The 20,085-nt window shown below is 41.2% G+C and overlaps 1 protein-coding gene across 1 annotated transcript; it reads left to right on the forward strand.

Annotated features, from left to right (window-relative positions):
- The first annotated feature begins 16,576 nt into the window (after nt 1-16,576).
- LOC148195359 (uncharacterized) lies at nt 16,577-18,478 on the forward strand. The gene has a single exon (XM_088095171.1). It carries the CDS (start codon nt 16,577-16,579, stop codon nt 18,476-18,478), a length of 1,902 nt encoding a protein of 633 aa, XP_087951297.1.
- Nucleotides 18,479-20,085: the final 1,607 nt, after the last annotated feature.

Genomic DNA, 20,085 nt, shown 5'->3' on the forward strand with positions numbered 1-20,085 from the left:
GCTAACAAAAACTGACCAAACGCTAACACCGAACGCCTGAACACAACTAGGCCGAACGCTAAAACCGAACGTCATAATGGATTCAACACTATTTGGCCGAACGCTATGAGATCAACAGGCCGAACGCTCACAAAACCAAGGACGAACGCTCACAAACCAAGGACGAACGCTCACAAAACTATCTTGGACGAACGCTCACAAAACTATCTTGGACGAACGCTGCTTATGGAGAATTCTATCTGAACATAACGTCATCAAAACCGAACGTTCGTTATGAACGGTCACTAACTTAAAATAATTATTATCCAGATCGAACGCTCGCTTCCTGAACTACCAAGATAAGAACGAACGTCTAAAATTACTTTATTCACCAAAACGAACGAACGCCATTTCCAAGTAAATGGCCGAACACCATTTGACCGAACGTCACCAAATAAACTGGACGAACGTTATCTCCAAATATCAGGCCGAACGTTCAAAATCTGACTTAAACCAATACCTATCGTTCAACATCAGGACGGACACCATTTGGAGGACGAACGCCTATGATCACTATTTCAACACAGCGGACGTTTGAAGATTCAAGCCTGATTATACCGATTTAAGCCCAACACTACAGTTACCAATTTACCAACGAACGCTCAAGATTGAAACCTATGCATACCAATTTAACAACGATCGCTCAAAGCCCATTGTACGAACGTTCTAAAATCACTTTACTCAATTAAGACCGAATGCTAAAATAATCAAGGCCGAACGCTATACTTACAACCTATGGACGTTCGTCTTGAGACCAAGGTCGAACGTTCAAGAACGTCCCACTAAAATACTAAGTTTAGGACGAACGCTCACGACCACCGAACAATTTGGACGAACGTCCAATTTCACTTGGACGAACGTTCAGCCATTTTGGACGAACGTTAGCTAATTTGGACGAACGTCCAATTTGAAATCAAATTGGACGAACGGCGTTTCTGCAGAATTTCTGCAAATTTTCCAGTAACCCAGAAACCAAGAACAACCTCAAATTTTCATCCCCTTCTTCCCATATTTGCATCATACAAAGCATATAAAATCAATCAAACAAAAGATCTAGCTCCCCTTACCTCTTGAAGACTTTCTTTGTAAAATTTGTGATCCATCTTCCTCCAAACGTGCAGATCAAGATCTCTTTGCATCCTCCACAATTCTTGACTTCCTCTCCCAGATCTTACTGCAAGAACTCCATTCTCACCAGATGCCCATCCCAGCTCCTCCTCTCAGCCCTTCCGAAGTCGGTACAGCTTCCCATGATGTTCTTTGGACGGCTGGAAATGGAGGAAGGAAGGCTCCCTTCCTCTGGCTGCTTTCTCGCTCCCTCTCCCATGCCAAAATGAAGACACCCACTTTTCTCAGCTTCCTCCCTGCCCCTTCAATAATGCAGCCCAATAAATGAAAAAGTGGTGCCCACCATGTCCCCATCATTCCCAAAATTTACGGGTCTTACATTCTCCCCAACAACAAAAAATTTTCGTCCTCGAAAATTAAGTCTACCAGAACAAGTAAGTTTCTTTTATCTCGTCCTTTAACTCCCGGTAGAGTTTCCTGCTCTACCGTCCAAGATTTACACTTAGCCAACTTAGCATACAATATTCTTTTTCTCAATACTCCAAGTACTGCACTAAGGTGATCTTCATGTTCTTCTCGTGTCTTAGAATAGACAAGTAGGTCATCTATAAATACTACCACAAACTTGTCCAAGAAGGTCTAAAAATTCGATTCATATAGTCCATGAAATTGGCTGGAGCATTAGTCACGCCAAACGGCATAACCACATACTCGTAGTGACCATATCTAGACCTGAACGCCGTCTTCTGCACATCATCCGCTTTCACTTAAGATTTGATGATAGCCCAACTTCAGATCAATCTTAGAGAATACTGTAGCTCCATGTAGTTGATCCATCAAATCATCTATTCTCAGCAACGGATACTTATTCTTGATCGTCTGTTAACATAACCTTACCTCTAGATTGCCACTATAACTCAAAACCACAACTCAAATCGTCTCCTTCGCCCATTGACCCACTCTTCCCATTCCAAAGCCATTAATACTTTCTCACTTTAAAGTTGACCCTGTAGCTTGCAATCGAAGGCTCACTTATCTTCCCTACCTGATACATGTTTCTTTCACACCTAAACTCACTTCTGACTCTTGAAGATTACCAACACTCCCGACTCATGCTCATATAACAACACCAATACTGTTTAAAAACTCGTCCCTCACAAACCACCAATCCACAATTTTGAAAGCTCTTCATGAATACCTATTACTGACAATAACATGCTCACCATCATCTGCTGCGCTACTCTGATCCTTATACTTCCTTACTCACCAATTTACTTAAAAGAACACTTCCTTCCTGACAACTGTAATCAGCAAATGATCACCCTCGAAGAACCTGTTTCAGAACTTCTATACGACCTTACAAAACCCTGAAAACTCTTCCCTTGCATAATAGCCTTGTCATTCCATTTCCTCAACACTGTTTCCTACTCTACAAAACGACCATGCCTGAAATCACTCCTGATTGTTAAGACTTGCACTAGACTATGCCAACATGTCCTCTATTTCTCTTCTGTGATTCTCCAACCTTGTAGTTCTCCCTATGATAATACTGAGTCCAAATATTATTGCTCTAACTCAACCTCCATCTTCCTCTTGCACTACACGACTTAAACAGGAACCACCCAAAAATTTCGGACGCAGGTGTTGCCTAAGACCCCACTCCAAAGTGAATTCCACTTCTTCAAGTTATAAAATCCCATACTTGTTGCAGAAAACCAATCAAAACCCTTCCCTTGAATCACACCTCAAACTTACGAAAGAACAACATCATCTCTTCTTCATTTACAATTTGCAGACATCTTGAATTCTCATAACACTTGCTTCGATCTTTCGCTCAACTACACTTGATGCACCACCTTCGTTCTCCTTCCTTGTCAAGGAACCACTCCATATAAACTTCAAACTTGAGCTCTTAGATTAACTCCACAAACGCCACATCACTCATACTTCTTCTTGTACTCATCCCGTCCAAATTAACTTAAAACCTTCTTCTTCAAGGATTGTCCTCTTCAACTCGGAGTCGTCAAAATACAAACCCTATCTTTAATCCTCTAAACCTCAAGATACTCTTAACCAATAATACCAATCCTCTGACCTTATCTGAACTTACTAACTTACTGCCTTCTGCATTCCATCATTCAATATCCACTTCTCTCTTGATCAAACTCAGCCGAACACTAAACATCACCATAAAACCATATCCATAGAAAATTAACTCTATCACAACATGCAACTTCATAACTCTAAACATCTCAACCAACCCAAACTTCTCTGATCATTCTCGATACCCTCTTTAGCAACTTATACTACAACCACCCTTTATCATCTGTTCTAAAACCTTTCTTCTCCTTAACATATAGTTGAGCCAACTTTGTCATAGACATTCTCAAATGGTTTAATCCTTTAGTACATCCCTATTTATGTACGAATGTCTCAATTGGGTCCTCGTTTTTTAAAGTGTATCAAAATGGTCCTTAATTTTGAAAATTGATATCAATTGAGTCCTTTCCGTTAAGTTGGGTGGACGGCGTTAAAAAAATTGATGAGTGGATGCTGAGATGACGAACGGACGCTCGTCCACAGCGGACGAACGCTCGTCCATCAGCGAACGAACGTTCGTCGACCACCGAACGAACGGTCGTCCAGTGTGGAACGAACGGTCGTCCAGCAGTAAGAGGTCGACGAGCGTTCGTTTTCTGGTGGACGAGCGTTCGTTCTCTGGTGGACGAGCGTTCGTTCGCTGGTGGACGAGCGTTCGTTCGCTGGTGGACGAGCGTTCGTTCGTCATCTCAGCATCCACTCATGAATTTTTTTAACGCCGTCCAGCCAACTTAACGGAAAGGACTCAATTGATATGAATTTTCAAAATTAAGGACCATTTTGATACACTTTAAAAAACGAGGACCCAATTGAGACATTCGTACATAAATAGGGATGTACTAAAGGATTAAACCTTCTCAAATCAATTGCCAAGAAGTGAGCACTCTTGGTCAATCGGTCCACTATTATCCATATTGCATCATGCTTCCGAATAGTGCGTGGCAAATGGGTAACGAAGTCCATCGCGATGCTATCCCATTTCCACTCTGGAATCTCCAACGGTTGCAACAAACCTCCAGGTCTTTAATGTTCCACTTTTGCCTTTTGACAAATTAAGCAAGAAGCCACAAATTGTGCCACGTCCCTCTGCATACCCGACCACCAGAAGGACTTCTTGAGATCTTGATACATCTTCGTCATACCTGGATGCATGCTAAAATGGCTTTTGTGACCTTCTTCCATGATTAACTTCTTCAATCCTGAGCTGCTAGGGATACAGACTCGGCTTTTGAATCTCAAAATACCGTCGGTCCCCAAGGCAAAAATCTTTTCCTTGTTCAGTTCCAATCAAACTAGCTGACGTCTGGAGTTCAATATCCTTCGACTGCTCTTCTTTAACATTCCTCAACAAGTCATTGGATACCACCAAATTACTGCATCTGATGCTGTCAGCTTCAAATTCTACTTGTAACCTCAAATCTCTGAAACTTACTACCAGCTCTAATTCTCTGATCATCAATGAAGACATATGTACTGCCTTTCTGCTCAATGCATCTGCCACTACATTGGCTTTCCCAGGATGGTATAAAAGATCAAAGTCATAATCCTTAAGGAACTCCATCCATCTCCTTTGCCTCATGTTAAGCTCCTTCTGATCAAAGAGATATCTCAGGCTCTTATGATCACTGAACACCTGAAATTGCGCACCATACAGGTAGTGTCTCCAAATCTTCAAGGCAAAAACTACAGCTCCCAACTCCAAGTCATGAGTGGGTTATTTCTTCTCATGAACCTTGAGTTGTCTTGATGCATACGCCACTACCTTCTTCTCCTGCGCCGCATGATTTGAAACTTGAGTCGCTTCCACAGGTGATAACGCTAAGAAGCAACCATCATCATCTAGGAGGTCTTGTCTCAAGACACTGATTGACAGAGACATACCTTTGTCTTCATCATTTGAAACCTTTCATCTTAGCCTATGCTCAAACCTTTCTTCTGGGTGAACTACTAATCTTGAAACATCCAACTAAACTTGACTCTGAATCATCCACTTGTTGAGAAAACTTGATCATCTCCTTTAAATTTTTCACTTAAGACCCTAACAATACATCATTCTTCTTCAAAGACCTCATGTTCTGCCTTATCTGACTGCCTCTCGAAATATTCTCCTTCTACTTCCTTCTTGATACTTGTTCCCCTTAATCCACTATAGAATTTCCTATTCCTTTCTTAACTTAAACTTTAGGTCATCCACCACCTGCTTATTCAGATTCCAACCATCACTAATACCTAGATTCATGTTACCAATCTCTCGCAACGTCACTCCCTTTCTCACCCACACTTCCCTTTCTTCTGACTGCTGACGTCACTGATATACTAAACCCAACTCATTTTTCAAACCTTGTTACAACCATGCTTATCCAAAGCTTCTCTAAATCTAACCTCTGAACTTCTTGCGAACGTACGATATAAGATCTTCTGACTTTGTTTTCTTGAAATTTTCTTCACCCATAACATTACTTCTAAACTCCAATATCTTCACTCGTCCTCGGAAGCTTAACTTTTAGTCTTCTAACTCCTATCTTCGAGACAAGAACTTGTCTCAAAGGCTTAAACCAATTCCAATAAAGGTATACAACTCAAGTTGCCCTTGAATATGCATTCCTCTACTACTATCGAGCACAATACACTTCCACAAAAGCAAGAGCAAGACAGGAATTACTACAGGAAACAACACTAAAACTCTAACTCATTCTTACCTCAAACCTTCAGATTTAAGAAAGGAAAACCATCTATGGTAAAAGTCATGAGTGTGCACCCTCATTACTCTTATCAAGACGTTTTCTGTTCTTAAAACTTCTAGTTAGATATACCTTACTATATAGACTTGAAAGAAATGGTAAATCATACCATCTACCCTCAAGTCCTCACAGAGAAGACACGGCAAACCCATAACACAAAGGTCATCCTAAGGACGAACTGCTCTGATACCATTAATGTACCATCCCAATTATATAATAACCAATATTATATAATAAAGACGTTGATGGACAAATTTATGAACACCAAATTATGATGTCACAAACTTGTTTTCAATCGGCAAGTATGACCGAATCGTTCAAGTAATAAAACTTGGTAAGACCAAGTATCGTTCTTCCCAAAGGACTCACGGCCTAGTTTAGTTATGTGGTTTCTTGATTAACTAAGACTTACAAACGAAATATTTGGGGTTTAAGATGCAAGACAGAAAATAAACATGTATGCATGAATTTTGATCAATGGCAAAAATCAAAAGATAAACACTTTCAATGAAATATAGATATGAATATGTTGTTGGGGGTCAATTTCATCTTATCCACTCTCATATATTTTAAGGAATTCAACAGTCAAATCATCATTGTTAATGCCACTCTCTAATGTACCTTTCCAGAAGGCTTCTCCCTAATCACGAGTTCATAATATTCCTAGCATTCCTAATGATCAGTTCATAAGTACAGGAGCTTAACGACAACCAATATAAAATTGGGAGAAATTCCCCGGATCTAGACTTCCCCGTACGTTCCCGTATCGACAAAACCAATAATCATGCATCGAATGAGTTAAACAATGCAAGCATTAAGCAAAGAGGAAAAACCCTAACTAATGATGAAAGAAAGCATAAGTCTTAATTAAAAGATGTAAAAACAGATTCCATATATGAGAGTTTCACAAGATTACATTGATTCCCCAACAAACATACAGAGTTTAGTTCACCATATTCATGGTGAACCTAGATGAATTACAATGAAAGAATGAAAGAATAAACCCTAAAAAGGTGAAGAGGAAGCCTCAGCATCCAAGATCCTCCTTCAAAGGGGTGGAAGAGAGAGTGTTTGCTTCGTTCCAGCCAGAGATGCCTAACCCTAGGAAACCCTAAAGCTTATATATCATTCGTAAATTACAAAAAGTCAAGTCCAAGCCCATTAAAGTGCCGCTCAGCGGTAAAATACCGCTCAGCGGTGAGTGCGTGACTTGTTTTCTCCCCTCAGCGGCCATTTTGCCCCTCAGCGGACCTCACGTGACTTCCAGAGTGCCGCTCAGCGGTGAGTGCGTGACTTGTTTTCTCCCCTCAGCGGCCATTTTGCCCCTCAGCGGACCTCCCGCAAGCTCCTGAGTGCCGCTCAGCAGTAAACTGCCGCTGAGCGGTGACTTCGGCTTCTCCTTTTCGCACTTTTTGTTGTCTTTTCTGATTTCATCTCTCTCCTTCTTCACTTCTTTCATCAAATTCACCTTAAAACCTGCACAAAAACACTGAAATCAAGCATAAACCTGTCCAGCTCTCTTATTTATAAAAACATGAAGAAAAACATGATTTCAAGCTAGTTTCTAAGTGTAAAGGTTGCTTTTAGTGTCAATTTTAATCATGAAAATAACAGTTTTTCAACTGTTATGACAACCCCAAACTTAGAACTTTGCTTGTCCTCAAGCAAACAAGATGTAACTCTATCTTCAACCAATTCATCTGATGATTCACTCATTCTAAAAATCCTCTTTTTCAAGATAAGTAACAACTTCACTCAAACTTATGACCAAGAGTTCAATCAAGATGTGCACATGCTTTAGTGTTCACAAAGTCATTTAAATTCCAACAAATGCTATTTTCATGAATGATCAATCAATTAAGCATGGATGTTCATGTGTTCATGTAATATTTCCTCACTAAGTCAAGTGTTTCACTCACACTCAAGTGTATAAGAGATGATCACTCATTCACTCTACTATCACAATGTCACATGAATCAACTTTGCCTTTCATTTTACCACAATCAAAAACATTCACAAGCATGCATCATCACAAGGACTTTTCTATGGCTTATAACGTGGCTGGGCTAACAAGAAAATTGGTTTTTCTAGATCACAAAACCCTTGAGTTAAGAGAATCATACAACACAATCATCTTATTCTTTCCCAACTTTCTTTTGCCTTTGCATTGAGCTTTGCTTCTTTTTCTTTTCTTTTCTTTTTCTTTGCATATTCTTACTTTTTAGCTCTTAGCTCAATGCTTTTCATGTTTTCCCAACAACCCCAAACTTGAACATTTAACAATACCACCCAAGATCTTCTTCTTAACTCAAGGTAAAGATTTTCAACTAAAGGTTTTCAGTGTATATTCAAGGCTGAGGGTTCAAAGGATAGAACACACAGTGTTCTCTTTTAGTGGGCTAATTTTATGAATTTGGCCAATAAAAAGGTTTTCAACAAATGGCCTTGATCACATGATGCAAAACAAGCAATTGATTCAATCATAGAAAACCGGGGCAAAACCATTCATGCTTTCAAAGTAATAGCATTCAACAATAACAACTCTGGAGCTCAAAACCTCACATATAAGCTCATTCACATTTGACATAAACATCCTGCTTAATTTCACAATCACAATCATGATATCCTGCATTTGTTCACAAAGCTTGTGAATCACTTGTATAAGCATTTTAATGTGCACATCATCTCAACATCAATCAATCATAAGCATCATTCAGAATTACTTATCACAAAATCACAATTAATAGCAAACCATCATAACAAACCAGGTTTCAAATAAAGTACATCAAACCCTAATCTAAAAACAGAAACAAATAAGTTCAGAAAACTTAAACCACAAAACATAAGCACATGATAGCATTCATCAGTAAATGCTATCTCAGCTCCTCATCAATCTGAGCTGTCCTCTGTATCTTCCTCTTCCTCCTCATCTTCATCATCTTCAAATGCATCATCCTCATCAGCTTCATCTTCTTCCATATCTCTAGCTGAAGCTTCAGCTGCTTCAGCTCCTCCTCCATGCACTGGCTCCTCTGGCCAAGCTACCACATTATGGAATTCATCCATAGTCCACCTGTGGGCTGGAGGTATATCATACATCCCCACAATCATCTCAGCAGTGGCCACCTGCCCTCTGTGAATGGACTGCAACTGAGCCCCTATAAGAGACATATACATGTCCCTCATCTGGAATGGCTCTGCTTCATGTGTCTCAGCAGATGTCTGGCTCTGTGTTGGCCCTCTCTCTCTACGAGCACGGCGTGGTGGAACTGGCTGAGCTGCATCATCACCTCCACAGTACTGTCTATAGTAAGCCTCATCAATAGCTTTTCTTGGCCTCTCAAAAGGTGGAGCAGAAGTGTCCACCCCAGCTATCTTGCAAAGGTGCGTGATCAAAGAAGGATGTCCTAGTGGTGCTTTGTTGTTTGAAGTATTGGCGCACACACTAATCTCATCAGCTATCACCTGCCCAATATTAACATTCAAGTTTCTGATAGCACAATAGATGAAGAATGCCCTGCTGAGAGTAATATCTGACACATGTGAACATGGCTGAATGTTGGCATGAGAAAACGCCATCCAATACTTTGCAAGAGGAGTCAAATCCGTCCTCCTAATATTAACCACTGAGCCAGATCTATTCCTTTGGAAGTGTCCTCCAGGTATACACAGTACTCTCTCCACATCCTCATAATCAGCACCTTCCTCCATGCAAAGAGCAAACTGGCACTGCTCACCAGCCCATACAGTGTCCAGAAAGTTATTAATTGAATCAGGATCATACCTGATAGCATGGCCTCTAACATAGCCCAAATAATTCTCAGCTGGATAATCACCAATCTTCTTTGCATTGGTGTAAAATTCCTTAACCACAGCTATGTTGGCAGGTGCAGGATAAGTGGCTAGCTTTCCCCAATCATTCCCTAACACTTGCTCTCCAAACTGAGGAGCAAAGTTAGGTATCATTCCAACCTTTCTCTCCATCAGAAGTCTCCTGTCCTGAACCACTTTAAAGTGCTTCTCATGTTTCCTAGAGAGGAACCTGCTAGATTGGGGTTGCTCTGGTTCCTTTTCTTTTCTCTTGGTTGCCATGGTTTTCAATCTTTTTCCTGATGAGGATGCCATTCCTACATTCAAAACACAAACAAAACCACAGAACATGATGTTAATCATTAGTAAAACACAGAACACAACTCCTTTCGAAGCTAAACCACCGCTGAGGGCCAGAATTTCCCCTCAGCGCCACCAGTACCACATTCCAGATCACACAAAACCAGAAAAATCAAATCTGGCAGAGTGCCGCTCAGCGGCAGTTTACCCCTCAGCGGTAACTCTGCAGATTTTTGAAAAACCTGTTTTAAAGCTTTCCTAACTCCACCCAAATGCAATTTTCAGTTTTCCAGTTCATAATCATGCAGTTTAATCGGTTCAAACATCAAATATATCATCAAATCATGCCAAGAAATCAAAACCCCTAAATCTTCATGCTTTGACCATCATATTCAAAATCAAAACCCTAGAATGAACAAAATGCATTTTACTTACTTGGGTGGAGATACTAGATGCAATGAGAATGCTTCCAAGCTAGAATGCTCTCTTCCAACCCCAAACTTTGATGGCACACTAGTGAAAAAGTGAGTGGAAAAGAAATTTTCTTAAGAGGGAAGAGTGAAAAGATGTGGAAAACCTTGGAGAAGGTATGTGGGAGTGTTTGTGCAAAGAAAAGTCTGAAAGTGTGAAAGAATGCGCAGCTTAGGGTTTAAAAATACCCTAATGGGCTCGGGTCCCGCTAAGGGGAACTAAAACCCTATTCTGCGAGAGTACCGCTCAGCGGTAAAGTACCGCTCAGCGGCACTTTCGTGATGTGTTCTTCTCCTTCTTTTCTTAACCTACGTGCCTCCTAGACATGCCCCTCACTGGCTCCCTGCAATTCAATGTTCAAAATGCTTATGCAAACCCTAACTAAAACAAACAAACAGAAATATTCAATCAACTGGGTTGCCTCCCAGGTAGCGCTTGTTTAACGTCACGAGCCTGACCCAAAATCCACCAACACCCATCAGTAGGTGTTACAGCCATTGTATCCTTCAGTAGATACTTAACCACCTAGCATCCTTCAGTAGATGCTATATCCAACAAAATAAATACAAAAATAATGTTCAAAAATTACAAATTACAAAACCAAATAAAAAGTTTTTAAATTCACTGGGTTGCCTCCCAGCAAGCGCTCTTTTAATGTCATTAGCTTGACCCAATAAAGTTCAAGTTCCATCTTCTTTGTAGTTGATGTTGTCATTCCACCAACTCCTCAGCTGTTTCCTTTGAACTGTTTTGGTTCTTCTAGAATATGGAGACTCTATCTCTATCATCTCCTTCTCTTTAAAGCCCTTCACAACCCACAACTTGTTCTTGATTCTAACAGGTGTGCCAAGTTGGAGTCTTCTTTTCTTCCAGTCTCTAGGAATTTCTTCTCTTCTTCCTTGGGTACCTGAAACAACAAACAATGATTACCTGAAACCTCAAAATTTTCATCTTTACGGCTAGTCATGGGTGCATCTCGAAATGCAGCTTTATAACTAGCTTCTTCCTCCTTTGCTTGCATCTCATCTTTGAAGACATCTACCACCACTCTCTCCTCTCTATCCTGGAGCACCACTATCCCTTCATTTACATCTATGATAGCCCTGGCCGTTTTCATAAACGGTCTTCCAAGTATGATAGGTATCTTCTCGGTCTCCATCTTCATCACCACAAAGTCTGCCAAGAACTGAAGTTTGCCAACACAAACTATAATGTCCTCTACAATCCCACATGGCTCCTTTGAAGATCCATCGGCCATTACTATTTTAATCTTTGCATGTTTCATTTTAACATTGCCGATTTGCTCCAATAAAGAATAAGGTATCAAGTTAACACTTGAACCTAAATCAAGAAGAGCTTTCTTTACCTTTTTCTTCCCTATAGTACAAAGGATAGAAAAACTGCCTGGATCTGATGCTTTAGGAGGGAATGACTCTTTTTTAACAGTTATACACTTTTTTACCTCCTCATCTCTACGTCTCTTCTTTGTAGAGATTTCTTCATCAGATTTTGTGTAAACTGCAATTTTCTGTAAGATCTGTTCCCAAGGTGCTTTATTATCCACCATTCTGAATAATTCTGTGAAGTCCATTTGTTTCTCTTGATTTATTGGAAAAGGAAAATTGTTTTTGCTCTCTATTTCTCTTCTTTCTTCTGTTTCTCCTTCTTCTAACTCAATTATCTCTTCATTCACACTCTTTACCACTTTGCACTCTTCTCTAGGGTTAACCTCAGTATTAGCCCCAAAATTTCTATTTGGCCTTTCTTCCAATTGCTTGGTAATCTGACCCATTTGAATCTCCAAATTTTTTATAGCAGCTTCAGTGCTCTTTTGAGAAGATTCGGTTTTCTGTATGAATTGCTGAAGAGTTTCTTCCAACCTTGTTGATTTTTCATTAAGCATAGATAACTGTTGCCAAAAGGTTGGTTGCTGCTGCTGCTTATTATATTGATTTGCTTGCCCAGTTTGTCCTTGACCAATGCTTGGATGTGGTTTCCACCCTTGATTGTAATTCCCTTGACGGTATGGAAATTGATTAGCCATGAAATTAACATCCTCCAAGGCTTCCACTGGAAAAGCACATTGACCATTGATATGATCACCTCCACATAATTCGCACAACTGGGTTTGTACCTGTGTAGCAGTTTTCAACTCTTTAGGTAATTGTGCAAGAGTTTTAGTCAGAGTCTCCAGCTGTTGAGTTAGAATTTTATTTTGAGCTAGCAAGGCATCATGTGTCTGTAATTGGAGAACCCCTTTTTGTTTCATAGGAACTCCTCTTTCACTGTTGAGCTCATTATCACTAGTAGCCATGTTGTCAATGATTTCTATAGCTTTCTCTGGAGTTTTCCATTTAATATTGCCTCCTGCTGAAGCATCAAGCATCATCTTGGTTTGTGAACCAAGCCCTCCAAGGAAAGTTAAGACTACTTCCTGTTCTTCAAAGCCATGCGTGGGTGTTTTTCTTAGCAGACTTTTGTATCTATCCCATGCATGCCCCAGTGATTCTTCCATGCCCTGCTTAAATGAAGATATCTCTTGCTTGCCTTTTGTCACCTTTGATTGTGGAAAGTACTTGTTTAAAAACTTTGTTACCACTGCTTCCCACTCTGTGAAACTTCCTTCTGGAAAAGAGTTCAACCAAAGCTTAGCATTGCCTCCCAATGAGAAAGGAAACAAACTAAGTTTGATTGCTTCGTCTGGCACCCCATTGATTTTCACTGTGTTGCAAATTTCATTAAATGTAGTAAGGTGCTCATATGGGCTTTCATGAGATAACCCATTAAATTGATTACTCTTCACCAGTTGGATCAGTGCTGGTTTGACCTCCATATTGGCTGCATTGACTCTAGGTCTAGCTATGCTGTTAAAGTGTTGAGGTCCAGCTATGTTGGTGTAATCAGCAAGAGTTCTTCTGATATTATTATTCTCCATATTTTCTGTGCTATTGTCAGAACCTTGTGGTGATGGTTGCAACAGAGTTTCCGGAGGAGGGAAAAGTTCTCTAGATGTTCTGATTCTTCTCCTCCGTCTACTGTCTTCTAATCCTTCAAGCAGAGGTTCTGTTGTTTTCTTGCTCCTAGTTCGAATTGCCTCCTGCATACACAAGAACACAAAACCCTAGAAAAGATTTGGTTAGCACAAAAAGATATAAGAGAAGATATAATATTCAGAAAATAAAAATAAAAAACAGAAAAATAAAATAAAAATTCGAAATTTAAAAATAAAATAAAAAAAATAAATCAAAGATAATCAATAATCACACAAATTAACCAGTTAAACCACGAGTCCCCGGCAGCGGCGCCAAAAACTTGATGGACAAATTTATGAACACCAAATTATGATGTCACAAACTTGTTTTCAATCGGCAAGTATGACCGAATCGTTCAAGTAATAAAACTTGGTAAGACCAAGTATCGTTCTTCCCAAAGGACTCACGGCCTAGTTTAGTTATGTGGTTTCTTGATTAACTAAGACTTACAAACGAAATATTTGGGGTTTAAGATGCAAGACAGAAAATAAACATGTATGCATGAATTTTGATCAATGGCAAAAATCAAAAGATAAACACTTTCAATGAAATATAGATATGAATATGTTGTTGGGGGTCAATTTCATCTTATCCACTCTCATATATTTTAAGGAATTCAACAGTCAAATCATCATTGTTAATGCCACTCTCTAATGTACCTTTCCAGAAGGCTTCTCCCTAATCACGAGTTCATACAATTCCTAGCATTCCTAATGATCAGTTCATAAGTACAGGAGCTTAGCGACAACCAATATAAAATTGGGAGAAATTCCCCGGATCTAGACTTCCCCGTACGTTCCCGTATCGACAAAACCAATAATCATGCATCGAATGAGTTAAACAATGCAAGCATTAAGCAAAGAGGAAAAACCCTAACTAATGATGAAGCATAAGTCTTAATTAAAAGATGTAAAACAGATTCCATATATGAGAGTTTCACAAGATTACATTGATTCCCCAACAAACATACAGAGTTTAGTTCACCATATTCATGGTGAACCTAGATGAATTACAATGAAAGAATGAAAGAATAAACCCTAAAAAGGTGAAGAGGAAGCCTCAGCATCCAAGATCCTCCTTCAAAGGGGTGGAAGAGAGAGTGTTTGCTTCGTTCCAGCCAGAGATGCCTAACCCTAGGAAACCCTAAAGCTTATATATCATTCGTAAATTACAAAAAGTCAAGTCCAAGCCCATTAAAGTGCCGCTCAGTGGTAAAATACCGCTCAGCGGTGAGTGCGTGACTTGTTTTCTCCCCTCAGCGGCCATTTTGCCCCTCAGCGGCCATTTTGCCCCTCAGCGGACCTCACGTGACTTCCAGAGTGCCGCTCAGCGGTAAACTACCGCTCAGCGGTGAGTGCGTGACTTGTTTTCTCCCCTCAGCGGCCATTTTGCCCCTCAGCGGACCTCCCGCAAGCTCCTGAGTGCCGCTCAGCGGTAAACTGCCGCTGAGCGGTGACTTCGGCTTCTCCTTTTCGCACTTTTTGTTGTCTTTTCTGATTTCATCTCTCTCCTTCTTCACTTCTTTCATCAAATTCACCTTAAAACCTGCACAAAAACACTGAAATCAAGCATAAACTTGTCCAGCTCTCTTATTTCTAAAAACATGAAGAAAAACATGATTTCAAGCTAGTTTCTAAGTGTAAAGGTTGCTTTTAGTGTCAATTTTAATCATGAAAATAACAGTTTTTCAACTGTTATCAGACGTCAACATTCAAATATAGAGAACAGTCAAAATATGACGTGTAATTTAATTGTTAAATTACAATCATCCAAATAAAATGAGCGAAAATTTAAACTTGAACAGTTGAAAGGATTGATCACTACAAGTGTTCAATCAGGAAATTTCTAGGAAGACTACTCTGCAACATCAGCAACCTCTAGCTCTTGATCCAAAGGACTCTCCTCGACAGCATCTGCTCCCATCCAAGTGGATGATCATCGCCAAAGAAAGATATCCAAATTGGCACACAACACAAACAATGCAAGGGTGAGCTAGATATAAAAAGCATGTTATACATACAGCACAGTTAATTCATGCAATCATTCATAGATTCATATAAAAGAACAATTAAAGCATACTCATTGATCCATATTTCACATACTTCCATGACATGTAAACATTCATCCAAACATGGTAAACTGACATCACAAGACTTGTTACTTTATACCCCGATTTGTTCCTTTATAGACCGACTCGTCCGGACTAGAATGATTACCGAGCTATGGCGGGTCTTGCACTCGTGGTGGCTTTATGAAACTTGGGCACTCCCGCCCTAGCACTACCGCCTTGTGAAACTTTAGGCACTACCGCCTGGTGGAACTTTAGGCACTACCGCCTGATGGAACTTTGGGCACTCCCGCCCGGCCACAATCATGAGGTTAATCCGTTATCACTCACCTTGGATCATATGGAAGCATCCAAGACTAGGACCTCCTGCTACTCCTCACCACATGTTCAATCCTCTCTACATGAGAAGAAAGACCATTGGAGATTCAGGATGACCCCCAAAACTGAGCTACCATGTCCCCACCATTCCCAAAATTTACGAGTCTTACAATCATCCACTTGGATGGGAGCAGATGGCGAGGAGAATACTTTGGAAGCAGCTCTTGATGAAGACGACAGGCTGCAGTGCTGCAGCCTAGATTAGCTAGTCTTATTTCATAATTCTTAATGTTTGGAATAACTCGTGTGTATTTTAAGTTTTAAATTCTCTGTGATTTTCATGGAGAAATTCTAAATACTCTTGTTGTCAATTCCGCACTATTCTAAGGATGACTGTAATCCTTAAATTACTCTTGACTGCTTTCTTATATTATGTATGATGACGTCTTTATTATATATGCATCATGTATATTTTTGGGACGTTACATTAATGGTATCAGAGCAGTTCCTTCCTTAGAAACCGCTAGGTTGTGAGTGTGCTTCGTTTGTGATTGCGTACTCTAACCTCGTATAGGAAGTTGTATTAGTTTGAGTCAAGCTAATGGTCTTTCTCTCTGTGTGGACAGAAGATGGCACCTACGTCTCCTCATCGTTCTCCTCCGCGAGTCGATCAACTTGACTCTAATCAGATGCTGAATGCGGTACTCCAAACGTTGCAACAGCAGAATGCTGCGTTGGTTCAACAGAATACCTTTGCATTACAAAATCTTGAAGCCGCAAGGATATCGGCAGAGAACGCAAGAGTGTCTTCCGAGAACACTCAGAGGGAGTTCATGGAAATGATGACTAATGCTAGGACTCCTCCAAGTGTTTCTTCCGTTGTTATTCCTGCGCAAGAGTGGAGCTTGGAGAGCTTTCTGCAACATCGCCCAGCAAGATTTACTGGCAAGTGCAACCCTGATGAAGTTGATCACTGGTTCGGGGACATGGAGAGGATATTCGAAGCCAAGGGATGTCCTGATGAGAAGAAGCTAGCCTACACCCAATACTTGCTGACAGGTGAAGCTGGACATTGGTGGAACAGTGTGAAGACGATCTTGGAGAGGAACGGGACTGCTATCACTTGGGAGTTGTTCAGAACTAAATTCTACACTGAATACTTCCCAGACAGTGTCAGGTTTGCTAAGGAGATAGAGTTTCTTGAGTTGGCTCAGGGCAACAAATCAGTATCGGAGTATGTAGATAGTTTTAAACACCTGCTTCGCTTCTACACCATGTCAATAAATGAAGAATGGCAGTGTCGCAAGTTTGAGAATGGCTTGAGAAAGGATATAAAGTTACTAGTGAAGGGATTGCACATTAGAGAATTCTCTGCTTTGGTAGAGATGGCCCATGATATGGAAAAGACTAAGGGAGAACCAGAAGGGCCTCAGAAACAACAGAGCCAACCACTTAGGGTTGGTGGACCTACGATATCCCGGGGAGGCTCCATTTCTAGAAGGACCCCTTTCTCTAGACCTTCTTCCTCCGGATCCAGGGGTTCTTCCTCTCGGTCATCGAAGCAATCCAGTTTTGCCAGTTCCGTTAGATGCTTCAGGTGTGGTGGACCACACTTCCAGAATTCCTGCCCTCAGTTAGAAGGGTATAAGAGGTGTAATATCTGCCGGCAAGAAGGACACTATGCCAGAGACTGTCCTACTACTAGGAGGGTAGGACCACAGCCAAGCCAGGCTGGCAGATCTATTCAGAGGGGTGGGCACAGACCTCAGGCAGCAGGGAGAGTCTATGCGTTGACCGGAACTGAGGCAGCCAGCGCAGGTAATTTAATTGTCAGTAGTTGTTTGTTATTTGGAGCTTCGTGTGTGACGTTGTTTGATTCGGGGGCGACACATTCTTTTGTGTCTAAAGCTTGTGTGGAGCGGCTTGGTTTAGTCGTCAGAGAGCTTCCGTGTGATCTGGTGGTGTCTACACCAGCAGCTGGGTTAGTCAGGACATCTAATGTGTGCTCCAGGTGTCCTATTGAGGTAGAGGGCCGCAGGTTCAGAGTGAACCTTATTTGCTTACCTCTGCAGGAGTTAGAGGTAATTTTGGGAATGGATTGGTTAGCAGCCAATCGTATTCTTTTAGATTGCGGTGGTAAGAAGCTAATATTTCCCGAAGAAGATGAAGACATGTCATTATCGCTCGGTGTATTGAGGAAGGACATCTTCGAGGGTGCCAGCTGTTTCCTAATCATGTTCCATAAGGACGGGACTCCTAGTTTAAATTCTTCAGCGCTTGTGAACCAGAGTGTAGACCTTCTGGTTGTGAATGATTTCATGGATGTTTTCCCTGAAGAAGTTCCTGGTTTACCTCCTCCGCGAGAAGTAGAGTTCTCTATTGATCTGGTCTCAGGAGCAGGACCAGTATCCATAGCCCCTTATCGGATGGCTCCAGCTGAGCTGGTTGAGTTGAAGAAGCAGATTGAAGAGTTATTAGAGAAAAAGTTTATCAGCCGAGTGCTTCGCCGTGGGGTGCGCCAGTATTACTAGTAAAGAAGAAGGATGGTAGCTCGAGGTTGTGCGTTGACTATCGACAGCTGAATAAGTTGACGATCAAGAACAAGTATCCCTTGCCAAGGATTGATGATCTGATGGATCAATTACACGGGGCTACGGTATTCTCCAAGATTGATTTGAGGTCGGGTTACCATCAAATTTTGGTGAAAGACGATGATGTGCAGAAGACAGCATTCAGATCCAGGTATGGCCACTATGAGTATGTGGTTATGCCTTTTGGTGTGACTAATGCTCCAACCATATTCATGGACTATATGAATCGAATTTTCAGACCCTTCTTGGACAAGTTCGTGGTGGTGTTTATAGATGACATACTTGTTGTCAACACCCAATTTCGTCCGGATGGACTAATAGGTTTGCTGTATTTTATTTTCATCATGAGTGTAAAATAAAAAATAAAAAAAATGAAAAATAATGAATAATAAAATAAAACAAAATAATAAAATAAAAAAAAAGAACAGAGCGTTCGGCCTTTTGCTGTGAGACTGAGCGTTCGTCCTCTTCTCTGAGCGACCGTTCGTCTTCTACTCTGCACAACCGTTCGTCCGCTACTCTGAGCGACCATTCGTCCTCCACCATGCGTAACCGTTCGTTGTTGACAATATCAAGACGCTCGTCCTTTACTGGTCTCACGTGTCCACACTTTCAGCCTCACGGACGTTCGACCTCAATTGCGTTCGGCCGCTCGGCCTCGAACCATTCGACCCCAAAGACGTTCGGTCGCTCGTCCTAAATTGTTCAGCTATTCGGTCTGTGGTTGAACGTTCGGTCTATTTGTTAGTGAACGTTCGGTCATGTTTACTTGCTATTGGACGTTCGGTCTTAATGTGGTTGAACGTTCGGTCTTGATGTTGTAGAACGTTCGGTTTTAAAGTGTTTATTGTTGAACGTTCGTGAACGTTCGGTCCTGTTTTAGCGTTCGCCCAAACAGTAATAATTTTTTTACATGGTCGTTCGTCATTCTATCGTTCGTCATTCTATCGTTCGTCCAGGTCACTCCGCCGTATACCGTTCGTCCTGAACGCTCGTCCTGACCGATCGTCCTGATCACTCTCTCGTGTCTCCCCTCGGCCCCAGTAATGATTCCCACAATCTGCCAACGGTCCACTTCTACCTTCTCCCACTTCACCAACCATCCAATTATGCTTCCAACTATTCCACCAACCCAATAATTTCTGCATCCTCCAATCGCAGCTACCGACACTCCTCATCCTCCAATCATAGCTACCGACACTCTCATCTCTTACTGTGCTGAAGCCTACATAATTCACACGAGGAAAGGGAGGGGGAAGAGGGCCGAGGGGCATTGGCTCCCTCTGAGCCCCTCACCCGTTACCATCTCCATCTTCATCTCATTCTTCATCCTCACAGCCATCACAACACCTCATCACCACAGCCTTGGGGGGCACTGGCTCCTCTCAGCCGTAACCACAGCAAACCATTTCCTTTTCACCCCCAACTCCACGGCCAAACACCAAACCAGGATTCACCACACATACTCATATCCCATTCACTCCACAGAATCATCTCCGCATCACACAACACTCAATCCTCCTCCATTCTCTGTCAACAGGGCCAAC

The sequence above is a fragment of the Vigna umbellata genome, chromosome 7 (genome assembly GCF_029865625.1).
Source record: "Vigna umbellata cultivar VRB3 chromosome 7, Vumbellata_1.0, whole genome shotgun sequence".
Taxonomy (NCBI): Eukaryota; Viridiplantae; Streptophyta; class Magnoliopsida; order Fabales; family Fabaceae; genus Vigna; species Vigna umbellata.

Excerpts from the sequence above, each read along its gene's own strand:
- LOC148195359 (XM_088095171.1), top strand. The coding sequence starts at position 16,577 with ATGGCACCTACGTCTCCTCATCGTTCTCCTCCGCGAGTCGATCAACTT.